The following is a 19,578-nucleotide window of genomic DNA, read 5'->3' as shown; positions in this document are numbered from 1 at the left end:
CCGATTTTATTGCTGGAATTTTAAATACTGGACTTGACTAAGGGAGTTGACTAGTTGACTATGACTTTCATAAGATCAAGAGCTGGAAGAAACAGTAGACAATGTAACCCAACACTCATTTTGTAGATTAGGAAGCTAAATGACTGGCCCAAGGTATTAAGTGGCAGAGAAAGGATTTGAACCCAAGCCTTCTGATTCTAAATTCAACATTCTTTTCAACTGCACCAGACTGTTAACTGTTAATAAAAGATACACCTTTTGGTGCAGTGCAGCTTGGAAGATGAAATCCCTTTTGTTCCTAGAAACGAGGTCAGAGGTGCTGGCTATCTTCCCATAACCTGCCACTATCCTTAAGAAATACCCTCTTTTCCGGCTCCTCCCCTCTCTAGTCCACAAAGGGCTTCACTCAAAACCCACCCACCCCCACCCACATCCATTTGGCCAAAGCCCAGTTTACCCAGTTAATGAGCTGCCAGGATAATCTGCCCTCCAGAACAAGGACTAGTTGCTTGCTAATGGGCTATTAACTGCTTGAGTGAAGAAACGATTTATGGGCACAGAATCATCTGGGAGACAAGTCTTTCCCCCTTCTGAGAGCTTTTTTGCTAATGAATATTAGGTTTAAGAAAGGCCATTCCAAAAAGTTAACTCTATTTTGTCCTAAGAAGTGTTTTACTCAGTTACATAATTTCTGTAAGGATGAGGGGATCTAAACCTTTCCACTACTCTGTTCTTAGGAGTGATTTGGCATAGAGTTGGGTGTCAAGGGAGGTGCAAACTAATGGCTAACATCCAAGGGGGCCCAGGGCAGGGAGCAGAGTGACCTATAGCTGCTAGCTTGACCCCACTGCCTGTCCCCTGCTACAGTTAATACTGCCAGGCTAGCTGAGGTTCATGTACAACCAAGTAGTAGCATGTGTAATCATAGCCATCCTGCAATAAAATCTTTCATACAAATGGCCAGCGGGGACAGCCATTTCCGTAAACACAGCACTAGTAATGGCTGATTAAATCAAGCAGCCCTGAAGCAGAAGCTGGGGACCTATGGCAAACATGGGCCAGTAGTATGGGTGTTTAAAAAAAAAAAAAAAAAAAGCAAGGGCTTCTGTAGGGAAGAACATCACCCCATGCTTGCTTGTGTGCCTCCAGGTCCAGAATGGGCCACCCTTGTCTTAGCTCCAAACCATCCCAAAAGATGCAGAAAGCCAAGAACCTCTAGAAAAAGAAATGAGAAACATGGAGAGAACAGGGTGTACACTGGCCCTTCTGCCTTACAGTACACAAGTAGAGGGCAACGAGAAAATGTCTCTTCCTTGGCTAGGAAGATAGCTTCCTTAATAAGCACAAATATCCAAACCCAGCCATGAAAATTGGTGGCTGCCCCCTGAGAAGGTCTGATAGCACAAGCAAGCAAAATGCTTTGCAGCCTCCAGCCACAAAAAGATGCTTCTGTCAACCCAAATGATACTGACTTTTAAGTCTACTACAACTGAGACCAATAAAACCCATCCATTTCCCCAAGTGGAAAGAGTTTCGCTGAGTGGACCAGATACATACACCCACAAACTTGACAAACTCAGGATCATCTTCCACTCCCCCTCTTCCACCTCCCCAGAGCAAAGCATGGGGCCATAAAGAAAACCCATTTCCTATAATTCCTCTAAGATGAACGAAAAAAGTACTTAGCAGTAGTATTCCCATCTCTACTAGTGGAAGTTAAAGTTGAAGATAAACTATCAGGATCAACCTTGCCTAATTTCTTCCTCCACCCCACCCCCACTCCCTTTCAGAACCCTCCCCCGATATTTTTTAAACTAAAGTATTTGCCCATTTTCGAAATCAGGCTGCCAGATATACATGCTCTACTGTACTTTGAATGATAAAATGTGGTCATCTCAGAATACAGGTGTTGAAACTGGAATTGAGATTAAAGCTGAAATGGGCAACCCCTCACCCAGTCTGTGTCCTAGTGGGTACCCTTCCTTCCCCGAGTCTACAAAACTGACACAGCCCCACCTCAGGACCAAATCAACAAGGCTATAGTGCCCTTACTTCTTTCTTTGCATTCGAGCAACCAAAGATCACAGATTTAGAAGCAGAAAGGACCAGAAGAATCAACAAATTCAACCCTTGTTTTACATATGAAGAAACTGAGGTTCACAGAGGTATGGTCACTTAGGTAAGGTCACATAACAGCAGAGAAAGGAACCCAGCCTCACCGGCTCCCAATCTAGGAGAACTCTGTCAATCACACTGTATTATAATCTGGCCACTATTCTTATTTTTAGAAACTCAAAAATAATCTTCTTCCATGGTCATCCTCCTCCAAATTCCTTTTCTGTTTTACATTATAGCAGAAGCAGCTATTCCCTATTTTTTTAAGTGAGAGTTCCTAGGGGCCAGGAAGAAAAGTAGGCATTTATCTTGCTTTTATTTCCATCTTAACTTCTTACTTATCCTGATTGTTGCACAAGGGGTCCTTCATTATCACCCCTTTTCCATTTTCAGTACCTTATATTATCAGGATCTATCTTTCAAGTTTTCTACAAATAGATTCCTTTCCTTTCATGCCCCTAAATCAGCTTAACTTCACAGGTCGTTCAGGATTAACTTCTTTGCTGCCTTATTAAGCCACACAAACCTCTGTTGCTCTTCTGTGGTGTTGCCATCATAACCGACTCCCCATTTTCCCCTTGCCCACCTCATTCCATTTACTCCCTCACCACCTTCTCCAGAGCATTCTCAAGAGGAGCAGCATACATGATACCCACCCCAAACACCTACTCTTATTTAGACCTGGCTTCCAGGGGTCAGTTTGTCCCCAAACTTAACCCTCATAGCTTTGAAGGGCCATGCTTTGGAGGTGCAGTATGTGTTCACAAATAGCCATGTCCTATGTTTTAAATTCAAAAATCAGTAGAGGGCTAACTTGATTTCTGTACATGTAGGTTAAAGGCTTCTCTGCAACCCCTGTGATGAGTGATGCATATCACCTTTTCTTCCATTAGGGGCATTGATGGAGAAGGCAGATAGTTAACTAAAGAAGATATGAGTCATAAAAAACAAATTCTTATTCTTCCCCAAAGACAGCAACCACAGAGTCTTTTTATAACAGATCCGAAAAAGATAATGCAGAAAAGTAGGAGCAAATCCTTTTGGCAAGCCACATAAGCGATTTAATTAGATAGTGAGTCTAAACAGAAGGAAATACTTGAGGAACATAAAGTTCAAAGGTTTTGGTTTGAGAGATTTAAATCATCCCATGAAATGACAGCTTAAAAGTCCTTCCTCACCCCCCTCCCACCCACTCCCACAACCCTTTTCCTGACTTAAGTATCTCCACAGTTAGCTCTCTCTGCATAGCAAACCATATTCTCTTCTAAATAGAGACCTATGGGGATTTGAAAAAAGAACCAAGGCCTAGAGATTCACGCTGGTGAGAGGTTTCCATTCTGAAATGCTCAGGCTGCCCCACTGCTGGCCAATGAGCTTTTTTTAAGGCAAAGATTTTCAAGTCAGGAAAAAAAAAAAATGGGATTTTGGTTTCTCACTGAGAATTCCAGAACTAAGGCTTAAATATAATCCCTAAGAGGTCATAGGATCAGAAGACTTAGAATTAGAAGAGATTTTATTAGAAATCTAGTCCAACCCCCTAACTCCTTCATTTCATGTGAGGAAACTGAGGTCTGAAGGCTTAAGTGCTTTCTCCAGGGCCACAGAGGGAGCAGAATTCAGCTGGTCTTTTCGTTAAGCCATGTTACCTCCTAGCTCTAGCCTAGGTCAAATTCCCTCTTATTTCCTAAGTCTTCCATTTGATAGGCACCATACCTCATGTTCTGTTTACTTCAGGATCTTTAAAACGGCCAATGCTGGTGCCTTCTCCAAGCTCCTCTCCTGCCTTCTCAGCTTCCATCAGGATTAAACCAGCACTTCAAAGTCATCTTAACTGGTCTCTAGAGAAGAAGTTTACTTCATGGGGACAGGCCCAGCCCAGGGGACTCCATCTGTTTTTCTCACCCAAACAGAGCAGGAAGCTAGACTTTTTGATCTCCTTCCTTCATAATACTGCTGGCTTATTATGAATTGGTTTTTCTACCCTGGAGAGCTTTGCTTGAAAACAAGAGGATGGGGGTGGAAGGTGGCATGGGGCACAGTGAGAGAATTCAACACTCCAAATAATGTTTACATCTGGAATCATGTTTTGATCACAATTATTTTTCAGTTTCTCCCTTCCGGGGTGGTTTAAGGCATATCTGTAGAACTGGGAGGATAGTGAGGTGGCTACAGTGATGCGCTCATACATCCCATCTTAGGCCCTCCTAATAAACCCCATTACTCAGGAAGCAGAATTTCCTCATGGAGTGAGGCAGTAGCAACTACTTGGCTCAGCACAGATCCTAGGAACCTGTGTGCATCTACTCACCTGGCTCCCGGGGTGGAGGGGAGAGAACAGCACACAGCACCCCTCTACAGAGTGCAACAACATATCAGAAAAAGTACACAACTGTATAAAATCACCAGTGTTTCTACACATAGTACTTAGTTTACACAAGTGCTAAAAGCCCTATTCCACAAATGCAATGAAATTGTCTCAGAGTCTATAGGTTTCCTTTTTGGGAGCACTTGAAAAATAATTCTAATTGTCCTTCAGACATGAGTAAACGATGCTGGCCTTTCTTTAGTTGGTGAAGACAGAAATAAATCAGTCTCCTAAAAAACAAGGTTGCCACTTGCATAGGAACATTTTATTATGTGCAAATCTCACCAGATTAGGCTCACTTCTGCATTCAGGGAGCAAGGGAAGGCTGATGAAAGTAAGTCTTGCTCACAAACACAATGGGGAAATTCCATGCATTCCTACTTCTTGCCAGGCTCAGCACTCCATCTGACTTTCCTGGAGGCCAGCTGTGAGCTGGAGGCTTCCCGCACCCTAAGGCAAGATAAACTGAACAGCACACTTGTTTTGCAGGGAGATGCTTGATTTCAGTGGATGCAAGGAAGACCCAAGGGTTCCATTTCTTTCCATTCTTCCTTCTAAGGAACCTGGTGACTTGAACTGAAGGCCAGAGGAGCAGTCTGCTAAGTCTCAGGCATGTTCAATTGGGAATTGTTTCCCCTCATTAAGGCACCGGAGAAGTTAAGGTGTGCCTGGTGATGAGAGATTCCAAAGGAGTGGAGCATGCCTGGGACTCCCAGGGTAGCCCCAAACAAATGTCTGTCCAATTGGAGACCAGATGCATACTCAGCTGAAAGGCCCAAGGGAGGGGAGAGAAAGGGATGACCAACAAAAAATTGGGGGAGAAGTTGAGCAAAATGAGAAGCCCTCTTGCAAACTATCACCTTATGAGACTTTCTACACAGCATAAGATCATAAGGGCCCAGTGGTGAGAGAGAATATATAAAGAGATTATTCCCTTCCCAGATCAAGTATTGTCAGGAAATATCAAAGTAGAAATTTTTATAAGCAGCTTTGTATTTAAAAATCGGTCAAAACACTAAAACCCTTTTTTAAAACTGCACAAACTTGGTTTTTTGTTTGCTTTTTTTTTTTTAAGGGCTAACAATAAGATTCCTCAAAATCACCCAGGATCTTGTAGCATAGAATTGAATGCTCCTGGGCCAAGGCCGCCAGTTCCTTCAGAAACTCTGGGAAAAGGGCAGCAGCCAGCATGGTGTTCCTCACAGGCAGAGGGATGCTAGGAAGGGTCCCTGTCCTCTTCCCTCTGTTGGGTAGGAAAGGCTGAAGCATCCTCGAAGGACTGTCCAAAATGTTCCTTCCAGCCGATGTTGAGTAGGAGTCCTGACTGTGATCTGAAGTCAGAAAAGCAAGAACAACTGTTGTCACTGATGTCATAGGGTCTCAAATCCTACTTGACTTCTTGGATCCCTTACTTGAATGGAGTTGATACTGGATGGAGATACAGCACTATCCATGGTATCTACATACCATATGTATCTATATACATCTATGTAGGGCAAAAAGAGATTTTGGCAGGAGTTCTTAACCTGCGGGTTAAAGTTCTTAACCTCTAGACCCAAGGGGCCTATAATCTTGAATGGGAAAAAAATTAATCTATATTTCAGTATATTTTGTTTCCTTTGTATTTCAATATAATTGGTTTCCTATGTATCTTATTTTATGCATCTAAAAACATTATTTTGAGAAAAGGTCCATAGATTTCAGCAAATTGCCAAAAGGACCTATGGTACAGAAATGGTCAAGTGTCCCTGCCTTAACTAGATATATACCAACATTTCTCTCCACATACCAAGATAAACTCCAAGACATAAAAGGTAACAAAATAAACAAAGTAGAGGAGCAAAAAAGAAAGTGTCTGTCAGATATGAACAGGGAAAGAGCTCCTGACCAAACAAGAGACAGAGGCTCACAAAAGGTAAAATGGACAATTTTGATTATATAAATTAAAAAGGGTTTGCACAAACAGAACTAATGCAGCTAAAATCAGAAGAGAAGATACAAGGGGGAAAAAATCTCTGTAGCAAGTTTCCTGATAAAGAACTTATTTCTAAGATATGTAGGGAACTGATTCAAATTTGTAAGAAAAAGAGTCATTCCTCAATTGATAAATGGTCAAAGGATATGAACAGGCAGTACCTAGAAGAAGAAATCCACAATATCAATAACTATATAAATATACTCTAAATCACTAATAATTAGAGAAATGATAATTAAACAACTCTGAAGTCCCACTTCATACCCATGGAATTGGTAAAGTTGATCAAAAAGGAAAATGACAGAAGCAGAAGGTGCTTTGGGAAAACAGGTATGTTAACGAACTATGAGTGGAACTATAAACTGATCGAGCAATTTGGAACTATGCACCAAAAGCTATTTAAACTATACATGCTTCTTTGACCCAGTGATACCACCACTGGTTCTACACCTCAAAGACATCAAAGAAAGAAGAAACAGACACATTTAGACAAAAATATTTATAGTAACTCTTTTTATTAGTGGCAAAGAACTGGAAACTAAGGGAATGCCCATCAATTAGGGAGTGGCTGAACAAGTTCTGGCATGTGAATGTGATTGAACACTAAGGTGCTATAAGAAATTATTTCAGAGAAGCCCAAGAAGACTTGTTATAACATGATACAGATCAAGGAGATCAGAACCAGGATGGCAGTATATGTAAAGGCAAATACTGTAAAGACAAATAACTTTGAAAGACTTAGGAACTCTGATCAATATAATGATCAACCATAAATCCAGAGAGCGAGGTGATAAATTCAAGAACACAGACTGAGAATTATTTTTTACATAGCCAATATAGGAATTTGTTTTACTTGACTATATATTTGTAACTGGGGTTTTATTTTTCTTGATTTCCCATTTAAGGTGGGAGGGGTAAGAAGGAAAGAATGTAAATGTAAAAATAAAATAAAATTTAATTTAAAAAAAGCTTTTAAATTAAAAAAAAACCCATAGAGGTAAAGTGATTTGCCTAAAGTCACTTTCAAAAATGTAATGAAAGACAGAATGACTCCAAATCCAGCCCCTTTTCCTTTGTATTACAGTCTTTCTGAGTTTAGTCTGGAGACAAGAAGACAGGAAGATAAAGTTCACTCCTCTACTACAGTCCTGACCACCTTCTCTAGTACTGGATATACATGCTTACTATTCAGTGGGCCAGACAGAGATGTAGACAAGCTTCCTGTTTCTCACTGCCACCTCCAGACCTTCCCCCTACCATCTTCATACAGTAACCTGTGCTCCTTTAAGGTTCATTGCATCCAGGTGAATCATTTTATCCACATCCTGGTAGCTGTGATCTGCCAGCCCCCAGGCATCCTGGCTCATAGTTTTCCCCTTTCCCCAACCCCTTTTCCTCATACTTGAGAACTTCAATTTGAAAGCTGATTTCCTTTTACATGCCCTGTTTTCCACTCCCCAGCTCTGTCCAGAGCACCCTTCTTTTTTCTCTATGAACCCATGGGTTTAATTATCACTGTAACACAGATATTTTGTAAATCTTGATATCCAATCCTAATCTCTCTCCTGAATCCCAATTCCAAATCTCTAACTGCAACACATGGAGAGTCCTACCAGCAACTCAAACTCAACATGCCCAAAACTAAACCATCATCTTCCCCTCTAAACATTCCCTTCCTCTACACTTCCTCATGTCTACTGGTGACACCATCATCTTCCCAATCACCCAGGTTCAAAACCTCCAAATCATGCTGTCCAAGCCTGACATGCCATCTCTAGGCTTGGTGCACTGGACATGGGTTATTCCCCTGTGCTTCACCCTGCACCCCCTTTCTCTTCTTGGTCTTTCAGAATTCTCCTAGTCTTTCAAATATCAGTTCAGGTGCCCCCTCCTCTAGGGGCAGCACAGAAGGACGGACTCTTCTCCCGACTACAGGCATTTTTCCAAATCCGCCAACTCCACGCTGTTTCAGTGGCTGTTCCCCATGCCTGGAATGACCTCCCCTTCTCGCCTCTGGCACCTGGCTTCCTCAGCTACAATCTCACTTTCTATAGGAAGTCTTTCCCAATCTTTCCTCAGTCTAGGAGCTGGTCCATCTCCAGTCATCCTGACTTATGTCTTTCCGCTAGACTCTGGAGGAGAGATGGAGGCTGATGACTATGCGCAGCTCTGCCTCACTGAAATCCAACTCACTCACAAGTCAAGACATTGCCCTCGTGAGGTCCTCTTTGAGAATGAAGGACAATCGACAACAATAAACAACCAGAGAACCTCCTTTCTGTCCATTATTCCCTAGCTATGCTCTATGTAGACTGTTTGTAAATAGCTGTTTGCATGTTGTGTCTGTTTTTATACTGTGAGCTCCTCAAGGGCAGGACTGTCTTGCCTTTCTTTGTATCCCCAGCACGTAACATAACACTGGGCCCACAGAAGTTGTTTAATAAATGTTTACTGACTGATTGGTTTCACTTTTGTTATTAAGTCATTTTTCATTCATGTCCAATTCTTGGTGACCCCATTTGGGGTTTTCTTGGAAAAGATACTAGAGTGGTTTGCCATTTCTTTCTCCAGTTCATTTTACAGATGAGGAAACTGAGGCAAACTGGGTTAGGAGACTTGCCCAGGGTCACAAAGCTGTTAAGTGTCTGAGGTTAGATTTGAACTCAGGTCTTCCTGACCAGCTTCAGATACTTCCTAGCTGTGTTACCCTGGGCAAGTCACTCGTCCTTTGTTTGCCTCAGTTTCCTCAACTGTAAACTGGGGGTAATAACAGAAGCACCTACCTTGCAGGGTTGTTGTGAGAATCTCATGAGATATTTAAAGTGCTTAGCACTGTGACTGATACATATAGGTGTGAGAGTCAGGTAAAGGTTATATTTCCACAGAGAAAGAGAATAATGCAGAGATTTAATGAACAATTCCAGGAAGTAGGACACTGTAGGTGGGCTTGGGCTTAACCGATAAGAAGTAAATTGATTGCTCTAAAAAGACTCCAAATTCAAGATAAGGGTCGAGCCAGCTCAGACCAGTTAGGGTCAACCTAAGGACACCTGAAAAATGTTAGTGTGCCTGCTTAATGAATTTCATTACTATTATCTGACACACCCTACATAAAATTAGAGCCTCATTACCGAGTCATGGGATGTATGACCGAGGGAGGGGGAACATACTTGAGCATATCAAGGGGAAACATGTAAGGAGGGGTGTAACCCAGGAAGGGAGGGACCAATCCGGGCCTGGGAGGTTTCGCGCCGAATTTGAATGCATAAAAGCACACTTGCCCTTGCACTTGGGGCCCATCCCTCCTGAAGAGGGGTGGAGCCTGCTTCTGGCCAGAAATATCTAATCCTCCCGACTTTCTATGTAATAAACTTTCTTTATACTAAATTTTAAGTGTCAACCATATTTCTAACATAGGTATCATATAAATACTCATTCCCTTCCCTTCCTATATGGCCTTGGAGTGTAGCTGCAGTGGAAAACAACATAAGAAGGGGGGATTTATGGCTAGTCAGCAGGTTATCTGAGAAAGACCTGGGGGTCTTAGTGGACTGCAAGCTCAACATAAATCAGCAGTATAAGATGACAGCTGAGAAAGCTAAAGCAATCTTCAGCTGCACTGAGATAGGAAAAGTGTTCAGGAGTACAGAAATGATAGGCCCCCTGCACTCTGCCCTGGGTAGCCACACTTTAGCATCGTATCTGATTCTGGATACCATATTTTTAGAAAGGATGTTGGTAAGATAAAGAACATCTGGGAAGACACTGAAGGTGTTCAAGACCCTAGAGTGTGTGACACATGAGTATAGGCTGAAAGACCTCCATTTGGCTAGCTGAGAGAAAAGAACGTTTGGATACCAGAGCAGCCTTCAAGTATCTGAAGGAGTCCCACTTGGGAGAGTTTGTCCCCAGGGGCCCAAGTGGCAAATTCAGACTTGGCAAAGTTTCCTAATCCTTAGCACAATTCATGAGAGGAATGGGCCATCTTGGGAGGTTAACAGGTTCCTTCTCATTGTAGGCTTTGAAGCAAAAGCTATAGGACCCTCAATTAGGGATGCTGCGGAGGGATTTGTGTTCAGCCCCACATTAGAGGTGCTGGCTCCACCCATAGAGGGGCTTGGGCTCCCTTCCAACTCTGTGGTCCTGTCCTTGGGGCAAGAAGAGGAGGAGGGAAGGTGACAGACAGCAAGCTGCAGTAGGCAGGATCTGCTTCCCATGACCCTCCCTTCCCTGAGGCAGGACTGGGAGGGAACTAACTGTTCAGTCCAACTCTAAGCTCTCTAAAGGAGACTTCTTGACTTTCCTCTTATGGGAGCTGGGTGTGTGGTTTTTGCTAGAGGCAAAAGGGAAGGGTGTAGAAGGTGTGGAGACCTTACAAAAATAGTATTAATATGGCAGGTGCATGTATGCAGAAGTGTCATAATGGAGAGAAGCATATAAAAATAGCTGACATATTAAATAATATTTTTAAATTTACAAATTGCTTTATATGTGTCATGGAAAGAACACTGGCCTAGAAGTCAGAAAAACAGGGCTCAAGGGAAGCTCTGACTCTGGCCCAACTAATTATATGAACACAGACAATCTCCTTCTCCCCACCAAGCCTTAGATTCCAATGTGTAAAATCCTGATTTGTTCTGTGACGTTTAGATTCAGTCAAAGGGCCGCACTTGAGGACCTAGAGGGCCACATGTGGCCTCAAGGCTGCAGGTTCCCCACCCCTGACCTAGTCAAAGTGGCCTGAGTCAGGTGGAAAGAGTGTCAAAGGGTCTGGGTTCAATTAAAATAGCTAGTATTTATATAGCACTTCAGAGGTTGCAAAGCACTTTACACAGTAATTCACTTGAAATTCTTCAACGATTTTGTCCTCTGTAAAAGGAGGACAGCATTAAATGCCCCTCCCAGCTCAGATGACTCACCTTTTGGGATTTCTTCTTCCCTTATAACCAACGTCACTGTTTTTTGTTTTGTTTTTTTAATGTAAGGGGGATAAGGAAGTGGGCAAGAACAGGTTGGAAGACATGTATAACCTATATCAGGTTGCTTACTGTCTCAGGGAGGGGAGAGAGGAAGGGAGCGAATTGGGAACTCAAAATAAAAAAAAAAGAATGTTACAATTATTTTTACATATAATTGGGGGAATATATATACATTTTTAAAAAGAACAGGTTGGGAGAGACAATGTGATTTTCCTGAATCCATAAACCGTTAAGGATGGGCCTGAATTGTGCCTTGTGTCCACAGGGAGTGAATTGTGCTTGAGAGTGAGACTGACTATTCTAGTATGGCAGATCAGTCCACTGCTGCTTTTTAAGGGAAGCTATTGTAGGCAATTCAGTGGCACAATGGATAGAGCCCTGGGCCTGGAGTCAGGAAGACCTAAGTTCAAATCCTACCTCAGACACTCACTACCTTGTGACCCTGGGCAAGTCATTTAACCTCTTAGTTTCCTCAGTTGTAAAATGGGGATAATATCAGCACTTACTACCCAGGGTTGCTGTGAGACTCAAATGTGGTAATATTTGTAAAGCACTTAGCCCAGAGCCTGGCACATAGCAGGTACTACAAAAATGTTTATTCTCTTTCCCTTATTATTAGTTTCACTAATGATAACAACTGACAGTCAGCACTTTAAGGTAGATTATCATTAAGATAGAAAATCTTTAGATTTTCACAACCCCGTGAAATAGGCACAATTTTTTATACTTGTGATCTGGAGCTATGTGTCTGAGGTGCGGACTTGAACACAGCTCTTCCCAACTCCAAGACCAATGCTCTATCTCCCTCACTACGTCAGACACCAGACCTTCCTCTTGAGTGCTGAATGCTGGGCAGTTTCTAACTTTCTTTTTTTTCTTTTTTTTAAATTAATTTATTTTGATTTATCAACAATCACTTCCATAAGCTTTTGAGTTTTAAATTTTTCTCCCCCTCTCTCCCCACTTCCCTCACCAAGACAGCTCAGAATCTGATACAGGCTATACATGCAGTTTCTAACTTTCCAACAAGCACATCCCACCCCTCTCCCTTTTCCAAAACCACTCTCCGGGCAAGATCTGTGGGTCCCCCTTTAGAAGGCTGAGCTTGGGGGTTTTTTACTATGAAAAGGAGTTCTCTCTAAATGAGAAGTTCAGGCGATTGGAACTCTTGTCGGTGTATATCAGAGCCCCTTACAATTGAGGAGAAGGGTAATTGGCAGAAGCCAGGGTCCCCACCCCTGCCCCCCTCTTCTTTTTCCCCATGAGTAAGTCCCTTCTGTAATGCTCCCCTAAACAAGCTCCAGAAATCTTTCTGGCATTCTGCTCAAAAGCTTTCCCTTATAATTTTTAGACACGGTGAAACATTTCAGGAAAAGTAGCTCTTGGAACGCTGACATTTATTTATACCCCACCTTCCTGCCTGCCAGGCTTTTCCTGAGCATCTGTGGAGCCCTTTACGAGGGGTGTAACTCAGAAACCTGAAGCCAGAATTGCTCCATCACACTGTCCTAGCATCGTCCCCACCCCCTCCTTTGGCAGCCCTGGTTTTAAAAAAAAATGAGTCTTCTCACTAATCTTTGAAGCTCAAGGCTGGATAACTACAACCTGACAACCTAAGTGGGTTTCCAGGGTCAGACGTCACATTATCATTCTCCTTTTGAAAACTGTTCATATCCTTTGGCCACTTGTCTCTTGGGGAACAATATTTCAATTCCCTATATGTCTTGGACGTTAGACTTTTATCAAAGGTAAAAGAATCACATATCTGGAGCTGGAAGGGACTTTTGTTGTTGTTGAGTTGTTTCAGTCATGTCTAACTCTTCGTGACCTCATTTGGCGTTTTCTTGGCAAAAATACTAGAGCGGTTCACCATTTCCTTCTCCAGTTCATTTTACAGATGAGGAAAATGAGGCAAACAGGGTGAAGTGACTTGCCCAGAGTCACACAGCTAGTTAAGTGTCTGAGGCTAGATTTGAACTCATGAAGATGAGTCTTCTCAATTCCAGGCCTAGTGTGCCACCTAGTTGCCCTTGGAAGGGACTTTGGAAACCATCTATTTCAAACCATTCATTTTACAGATGAAGAAACTGAGGCCTAAAGAAGTTAAAGTGATTTTTCCAAAGTCACCTAGGCAGTAGTAGATGAAAAATTTGAACCCATGTCCTCTAGGTCAAAATCCAGCACTCCCTCCACTGTACCATGCTTCTCAAAGACTTTTTTACATCCTAGCTGTGCTAATTTTGTTTTTGCAAAAACCTTGTAGTCAAAAACGTCCATTTTCTTTTATGATTTCTCCTATTTCTTGTTTGGTTAAATATGTTCCTCTAAGCCATTCTCTAATTTTTAAAAGGACATAATATCTTAAAAAATCATTGGTTTCTAAGATTATTTCACCTAGATTACTTCATTTCCCTGCCCAAATACTTCCAAAAACACTTAATGAAAACTCCCAGAACTTACTTAATATGGGGGCTTGCCCCCCCTTACATCATCTTCACAATTATCCTGAAAGAACAGTGTAGAGTGCCATGGAAAGATCATTAGATTTAGAGACAGGGGACCCAGCTGTGCTACTGGAAATATATGTGAGCTTGAGCAAGTAATTTCACTTGTCTGGGCCTCTTTAGTTTAGCCACTGGTAAAATTCAGAAATTGAACTAGATTATCTTCATGGTCCCTCCCATCTCTAAATCTGTGATCCTCCAAGCTGTAAAATAAAAGGATTGGATTAGATGATGTCTAAGATCTGTCCTGTTTAAGCTCAGGATTCGGGGAAGCTATGATAGCTCAGGCAGGTATTATTGGCCAATCCCTTCCACCTACCCACCACCATCTTGTTTTTGTTTCGTTTGGTTTTTTTATCCAACTATGAAAACTACAAACAAGTTAAATGACTCAACTGAGACCATACAATGAGTAACCTACAGAGTTATGACTAGAAACCCACAACCAGACATTTCTTATTATCCCATGGGATATTCAGCCAACTAGAGTTGTTGGCAATACAATTTTAGAGTTGGAACTTTGGGAGAACCTAATCCACCTCCTTCATTAAACAGAAGAGAAAACTGAGGACCAGAGACAAGTCACGGGGCAGCAAAGGGATGAGAGCATGGAGAAAGGACACAGTTGCTGGGACTCTCTCCCTTGCAAATCAGGATGGCAAGCCTTGCTAGAGATCTGCCCCAGTGGATGGTTGGATAGATGAGCCACAGGACAGTTCTGTCACAGGAAAAGGAAGCTCACCCCTACTGTGGGGTGGGGACAGAGTATAGCAAGGACCCTGGGACATCTTCCTTCAAGGCTCAGCTCACATGGTGCCTCCCTCCTATGGGAAGCTTTTCCTGAATGACTTTGTTCAAAGCAATCCAGGAGTATAGAGCTAAAGGTAAAAGGAAGGTCTGACCACCTCACTTTACAGATAAAGAAATTGAGGACCCAGAAGGTTAAGTGTGTTCCTTAAGGTGGCTTTGAACACAGATCATTTGACTCCAGATTCAAGGTTCTTTAATACTTGTCCTTTTTCCTAAAATAATTTTATATTGTTCATACTAAAATAAATTCATACTTCCTTAAAATAAATTCCTCTGTTTGCATGTCTCATCCCCTCAGGAGAATGTAAGTTCCTTAAGGGTAAGATCTGTATTTCATTTTGTCCTTGAATTTTCAGGGTTTAGCCCAGTGCCTTGAACTTAGATAATACTTAACAAATGCTTAACACAATGGATTGGTTTTGTTGTCTTTTTGTTTCAATCCCGTCTGACTCTTTGTGACTCCATTTGGGGTTTTCTTGGCAAAGATATTGGAGTGGTTTGCCATTTCCTTCTCCATCTCTTTTGAGAGATGAAGAACAGGGTTAAGTGACTTGCCCAAGGTCACAGAGCTGTTAAATGTCTGAGGCCGGATCTGAATTCAGGTCCTCCTCACTCCAGGGCCGGGACTCTATCTACTGTGCCACCTAGCTGTTCAACTGGATTGGAAATTAGCATCAGAAGACTTGGGTTTGATCTGAAGCAGCGACCCATACTAGAAGGATCTCTCCGGGCCTCTGCAGACTGAGCTATGGTGCCTTTCACTGTGTCCTAGATGAAGCAAGCAAAAAAAAAAAAAAAAAAAAAAAAGAAAAAGGTATTGCTTCTACCTATGACACAGAGCTTCAGCCATGTGGGAGAGATCAGCACATACGTCACCACCAACTAGAATGGTGCATTTGTTCATGGTCTGGGATTAGAATGCAGGGGTGTTTTCATTCCTGGTCTGGGTCCACATTAGATCTTTGTGGCACCCTGGATAAGCAGTATCACTCCTTTGACCTCCTCTCAGAAAGCAGCCCCACCTAACCACTGAGTGTATAGAGAAATTGCAGAGGACAGGATATGGCCACACCTTCTAGGAACTTGAATTCCTCCTTAAGTGAACAAAGTATCTTCTATTTTCCTTCAAGCGACACAGTCTACCTTTGCAGCACTTATGTAGCTCTTCTTAGCCCTGTTTTGTGAACTGTGATGCGTTCAGTAAATAATAATAAAGAGAGATTTAGGCAATGAAAGGGAACATTTTCAACAGTTAAAAACCATAGCAATAAGATGTAGAAGGTACCATAAATACCAAGTAGCATTGGCAGTGTAGCTAAGGTTCCTCTGACCAAAAAATTGTTAAAAAATGAAAAATGAGACTGATTTTTTTTAAGCAGCTGAGATAATTAAGAACTTGAAAATATTGATTTATATGGAGTGATGGGGAAAAATAATAGGCACAGCTTGTCTAGGTGGGGACAAAAGAGGGCATAAATAATGACTACAAATGATTGAGGGCTGGAATTACTCAGGAAGGAATGGATTGGGTCAGAGAAATTGAGGACATTCTAACAGAGATGTAAAAAAAAAAAAAAAATGCCTCGATTGGAAATGCAGCATTTGGGTGTGTTAGACCTTCTGCTCATATCCTTATTGGAGCAGAGTTTCTCAGACTAAGTTTTGGGATCCTCTGAAAGATCTCTCTTTCTGGAGACTTATGATTTTATGCTATGTAGAATGTGAACGATCGTGACTTATTAACCAGTAGGATCATGGGAGCTAGACGGGACCTTCAAGACGACAAAGTGAAGTCTTATCTGTTAGCTTTCTAAGCTAAGCTAATACTTGTCTGTGCTTGGTCAGAATTCCCAGGCTGGGAGAGAAGAAGGAACACATGAGGTCTGTTCATGTTCCTTTGGCCTAGTATTGAAAATTGTGACAGAGACCTTAACCCTAGCCCTTGTCCTCAATTTCATACCACCTCCAAAACAGACTGGTTTATTTGTTGAGACTAAAGGCCAGTGGGATTTGGGATCTCCCCTAGCCAAATGTGTCATCAATATCATTCCCTTACTCAGAAGATCAGTGATTGCAAACTGTCCAAAAGAGGGTTTGGAAGAAAAGAGCAATCGCTATTACACCAACAATGCACTGAAGCAGCAGGATTAACATCCACCATCCCTTTATCCCCAGCGCTTCCCTTTCCCTCAGTCCTGTCAGTTCTACTCCTGTGACATCCTCATACTCATCCTCTCATTTCTACTGTCATTGATACCATCCCAGGACAGGCTCTTGTTAGCACCTGGACTGATGCACAGCCTCCTCAAAGGGCTTCCAACCTCCACCTTCTCCCTGCTCCATTCCAGCCTTTATATTCATAGCACTGCCAGACTTCACCTTCCTTGTGTATTGATCTAGTCATGTCATCCCCTCTCCTCAAAAATCTTCAGTGCTCCCTACCAACCACCGAGTAAATGTCATGTATCTTTGTCTGGCACTCAAAGACCTCCAAAATCGGACGCCTCCTGGCTCGCCTAGCCTTCCAGATTGCACCTCTCTATGTATTCTGCACTCTAGTCAAACGGTCTGTTGTCCAAACATTCTGTACTTTCCTCCTTCTGTGTCTTCGATTTCCATGTTCCCTATGGCTAGAATATTCTAAACCTCACCCCTTTTCATCTACTGAATTCTTACCTATCTTTTAACTCCTAACTAAATGCCATCTCTTCCAGGAAGCCTTCCCTGACGCTCCTTGTCAGCAACAACTTCCTCCCTTGGCTCTCTTATAGCTTTGATAAATAACACAGAAAGCTACCAAAGTACTCTTTGAATTTGTCTCTTTTCCTCCCCATCCTCCCCCCAACCCTAGACTATAAGCTCCATGGAGGATGAGACCGTATCTTATCTAGGCTAAATCTTCCCCAATGCCCAACACAGTGCTCTCTATAAACAGTAAACCATAAATGTTTGTTGCATTGAACTGGTCTCTCATCACTTCCTTTGCAGTTGTTTTTAAAAAATGGCCCCAGCAAGAGTTTAAGGACAAGCATAAATTACACTTTGGTAGTCCAGCCTCATGTATTTCACCTCTTAGCACCTTAAGGCACATTTATTTTTGGCTGGCAACTCCCTCCCCAAAAAAAACCACACAGACACAATAAAGAGAGCTCACGCTCCCCTTTGTGTCCGGCCAGTCAACAACCAACGGATGGGCACACACACATATTCTCTCCTTGAGGCCCACACGCTCGGCTTTATTTACGGTCGGCCTGATGGCAAGCTGTACATCAGCTTCCTTTGTGCACCACTCTGAGTTAACAAAATAAATGCCCCAATGAGGCCTTCTCAGGGTGGGCACAGGCTGCGGCGCTGTCATGGCAGGTCTGCACCAGATACATAAAAGGATGGCTGGCCCTTCTCCTTTGGTGAGGGCTGACACACCATCACCAGAGCGAGCTCTCACCAGGGGCCAAAGCTGGTGCCTCTTTTCTGCTAAGTGTCTACCTGGCAGAGGTCCCTAAACCAAGGGATGGAAGAACAGAGAAGGGAGAAGGAGGCGAAAGGCAGCATTTCTCCTGAACACCCTTGAGAAAATGGTGATGGATTACCTTTGGTTATTTCCTCATTGGTCATAGCGGACATGTCCACTCGGAAAAGCAGGTATTGCTGGGCTTGTATGAGAAGGCCTGGGAAATCTCTCTCTATGGAGGCAAACTGCTCGATTTTGTTTTTCACAGATGCAAGAACCTGCCCCAAATGAGAGGAAGAGTAATCAATGGTACCCCCTTCATGAAGCCCTTCCTCAACTCCCTACTGCTCCCACAGAGCCTTCTTTGAAACTCTCTTACAAACACGTTATCAAAGCATCTCCAGCGTGAAGTGACCTCCAAGGTCATGCTGTCCAACCCCCTCATTTTAAGATAAAAGTGACTCAAGTCCAGAGAGTTGTTCCATGATTTGTTCAAGGTCATTCGGATATTCTGTTTTAGATTATCTTCGTGAAGATGCCAGACTCCTTAATAAATTAGATTATGTCCTCCTTGAGGACTTTTTTCATCTCTTTATTCCTTTTTTTCTCTGTGCCAGAGTCATGCACAAAGGATATGACAAACATATGTTTGCTAGCCATACGTGTTCCCTGTAGGAGTGCCTCTCCACACATTTCCTGTTTGCCCATTCTTCCCACAGAGGTGATTATCTTCCTGAGAGCATGCCCCAGGTTTGGGCAGGGTGAATGTTTTATTGCTTCTTTTCTTATGGTATCACTTCATTAAATGCCTTTACTTTGAGGGGAAAAAAAAACCATTTATGTTTAATTAATTCATTTTAATTCATTAATTCAATTCAATAAATATTCAGTACCTACTACATACAAGGCACTAGAAAGATAACAAAAATGAGACTCTGTTCCCAAGCAGCTTACATTCTAGTGGGGAGGATACGCTCACACACAAATAAATTCAAAGTATATGGAAAGCAAGATGAAGTGGTTGTTAAGAAGGAGAGCACTAGTGATGGGGGACAGGGACCAGAATGGTCTCCTCAAGGAGGCAGCGCCATTATCACAAGGCCCTTATCACATGTCATATCACATGTCACATTCTAGACAGGAGGAACCATTTTTGCAAAGTTGGGGAAGCTAAAGATGGAATGTCATTCACAGAGAATAGGCCAGGATGACTAGATCAGAGAATTCATGAAGGAAAACCAAGAACAAAGGCTTAGAAAGATGGGTGGGTACCCACTAGTGGGAGACTCTAAATCCCAAGCTGAGGAATTTATATTACATATATTATATTATATTATATTATATTATATTATATTATATTATATTATATTATATTATAT

At 42.3% G+C, this 19,578-nt stretch overlaps 1 protein-coding gene across 4 annotated transcripts in view; it reads right to left on the bottom strand.

The window, feature by feature from the left end:
• Positions 1-434: 434 nt before the first annotated feature.
• The window catches only part of FAM160A1 (family with sequence similarity 160 member A1), a 360,382-nt gene continuing 341,238 nt past the window's right edge, over positions 435-19,578 (bottom strand). For all 4 annotated transcript variants that reach the window (XM_027866951.1, XM_027866950.1, XM_027866952.1 and 1 more), the window contains 2 exons: positions 18,339-18,477; positions 435-5,811 (listed from right to left, as the gene is read on the bottom strand). In XM_027866951.1, the coding sequence (XP_027722752.1) occupies positions 5,558-5,811; positions 18,339-18,477 (393 nt within the window). In that variant the 3' untranslated portion in view covers positions 435-5,557. The remainder of the gene's footprint in view (positions 5,812-18,338; positions 18,478-19,578) is intronic.

Source organism: Vombatus ursinus, unplaced genomic scaffold (assembly GCF_900497805.2).
Source record: "Vombatus ursinus unplaced genomic scaffold, bare-nosed wombat genome assembly UNPS02014784.1, whole genome shotgun sequence".
Lineage (NCBI taxonomy): Eukaryota > Metazoa > Chordata > Mammalia > Diprotodontia > Vombatidae > Vombatus > Vombatus ursinus.
Note: the sequence above shows the minus strand (reverse complement) of the source record. Positions and strands in the feature narration are given on the sequence as shown.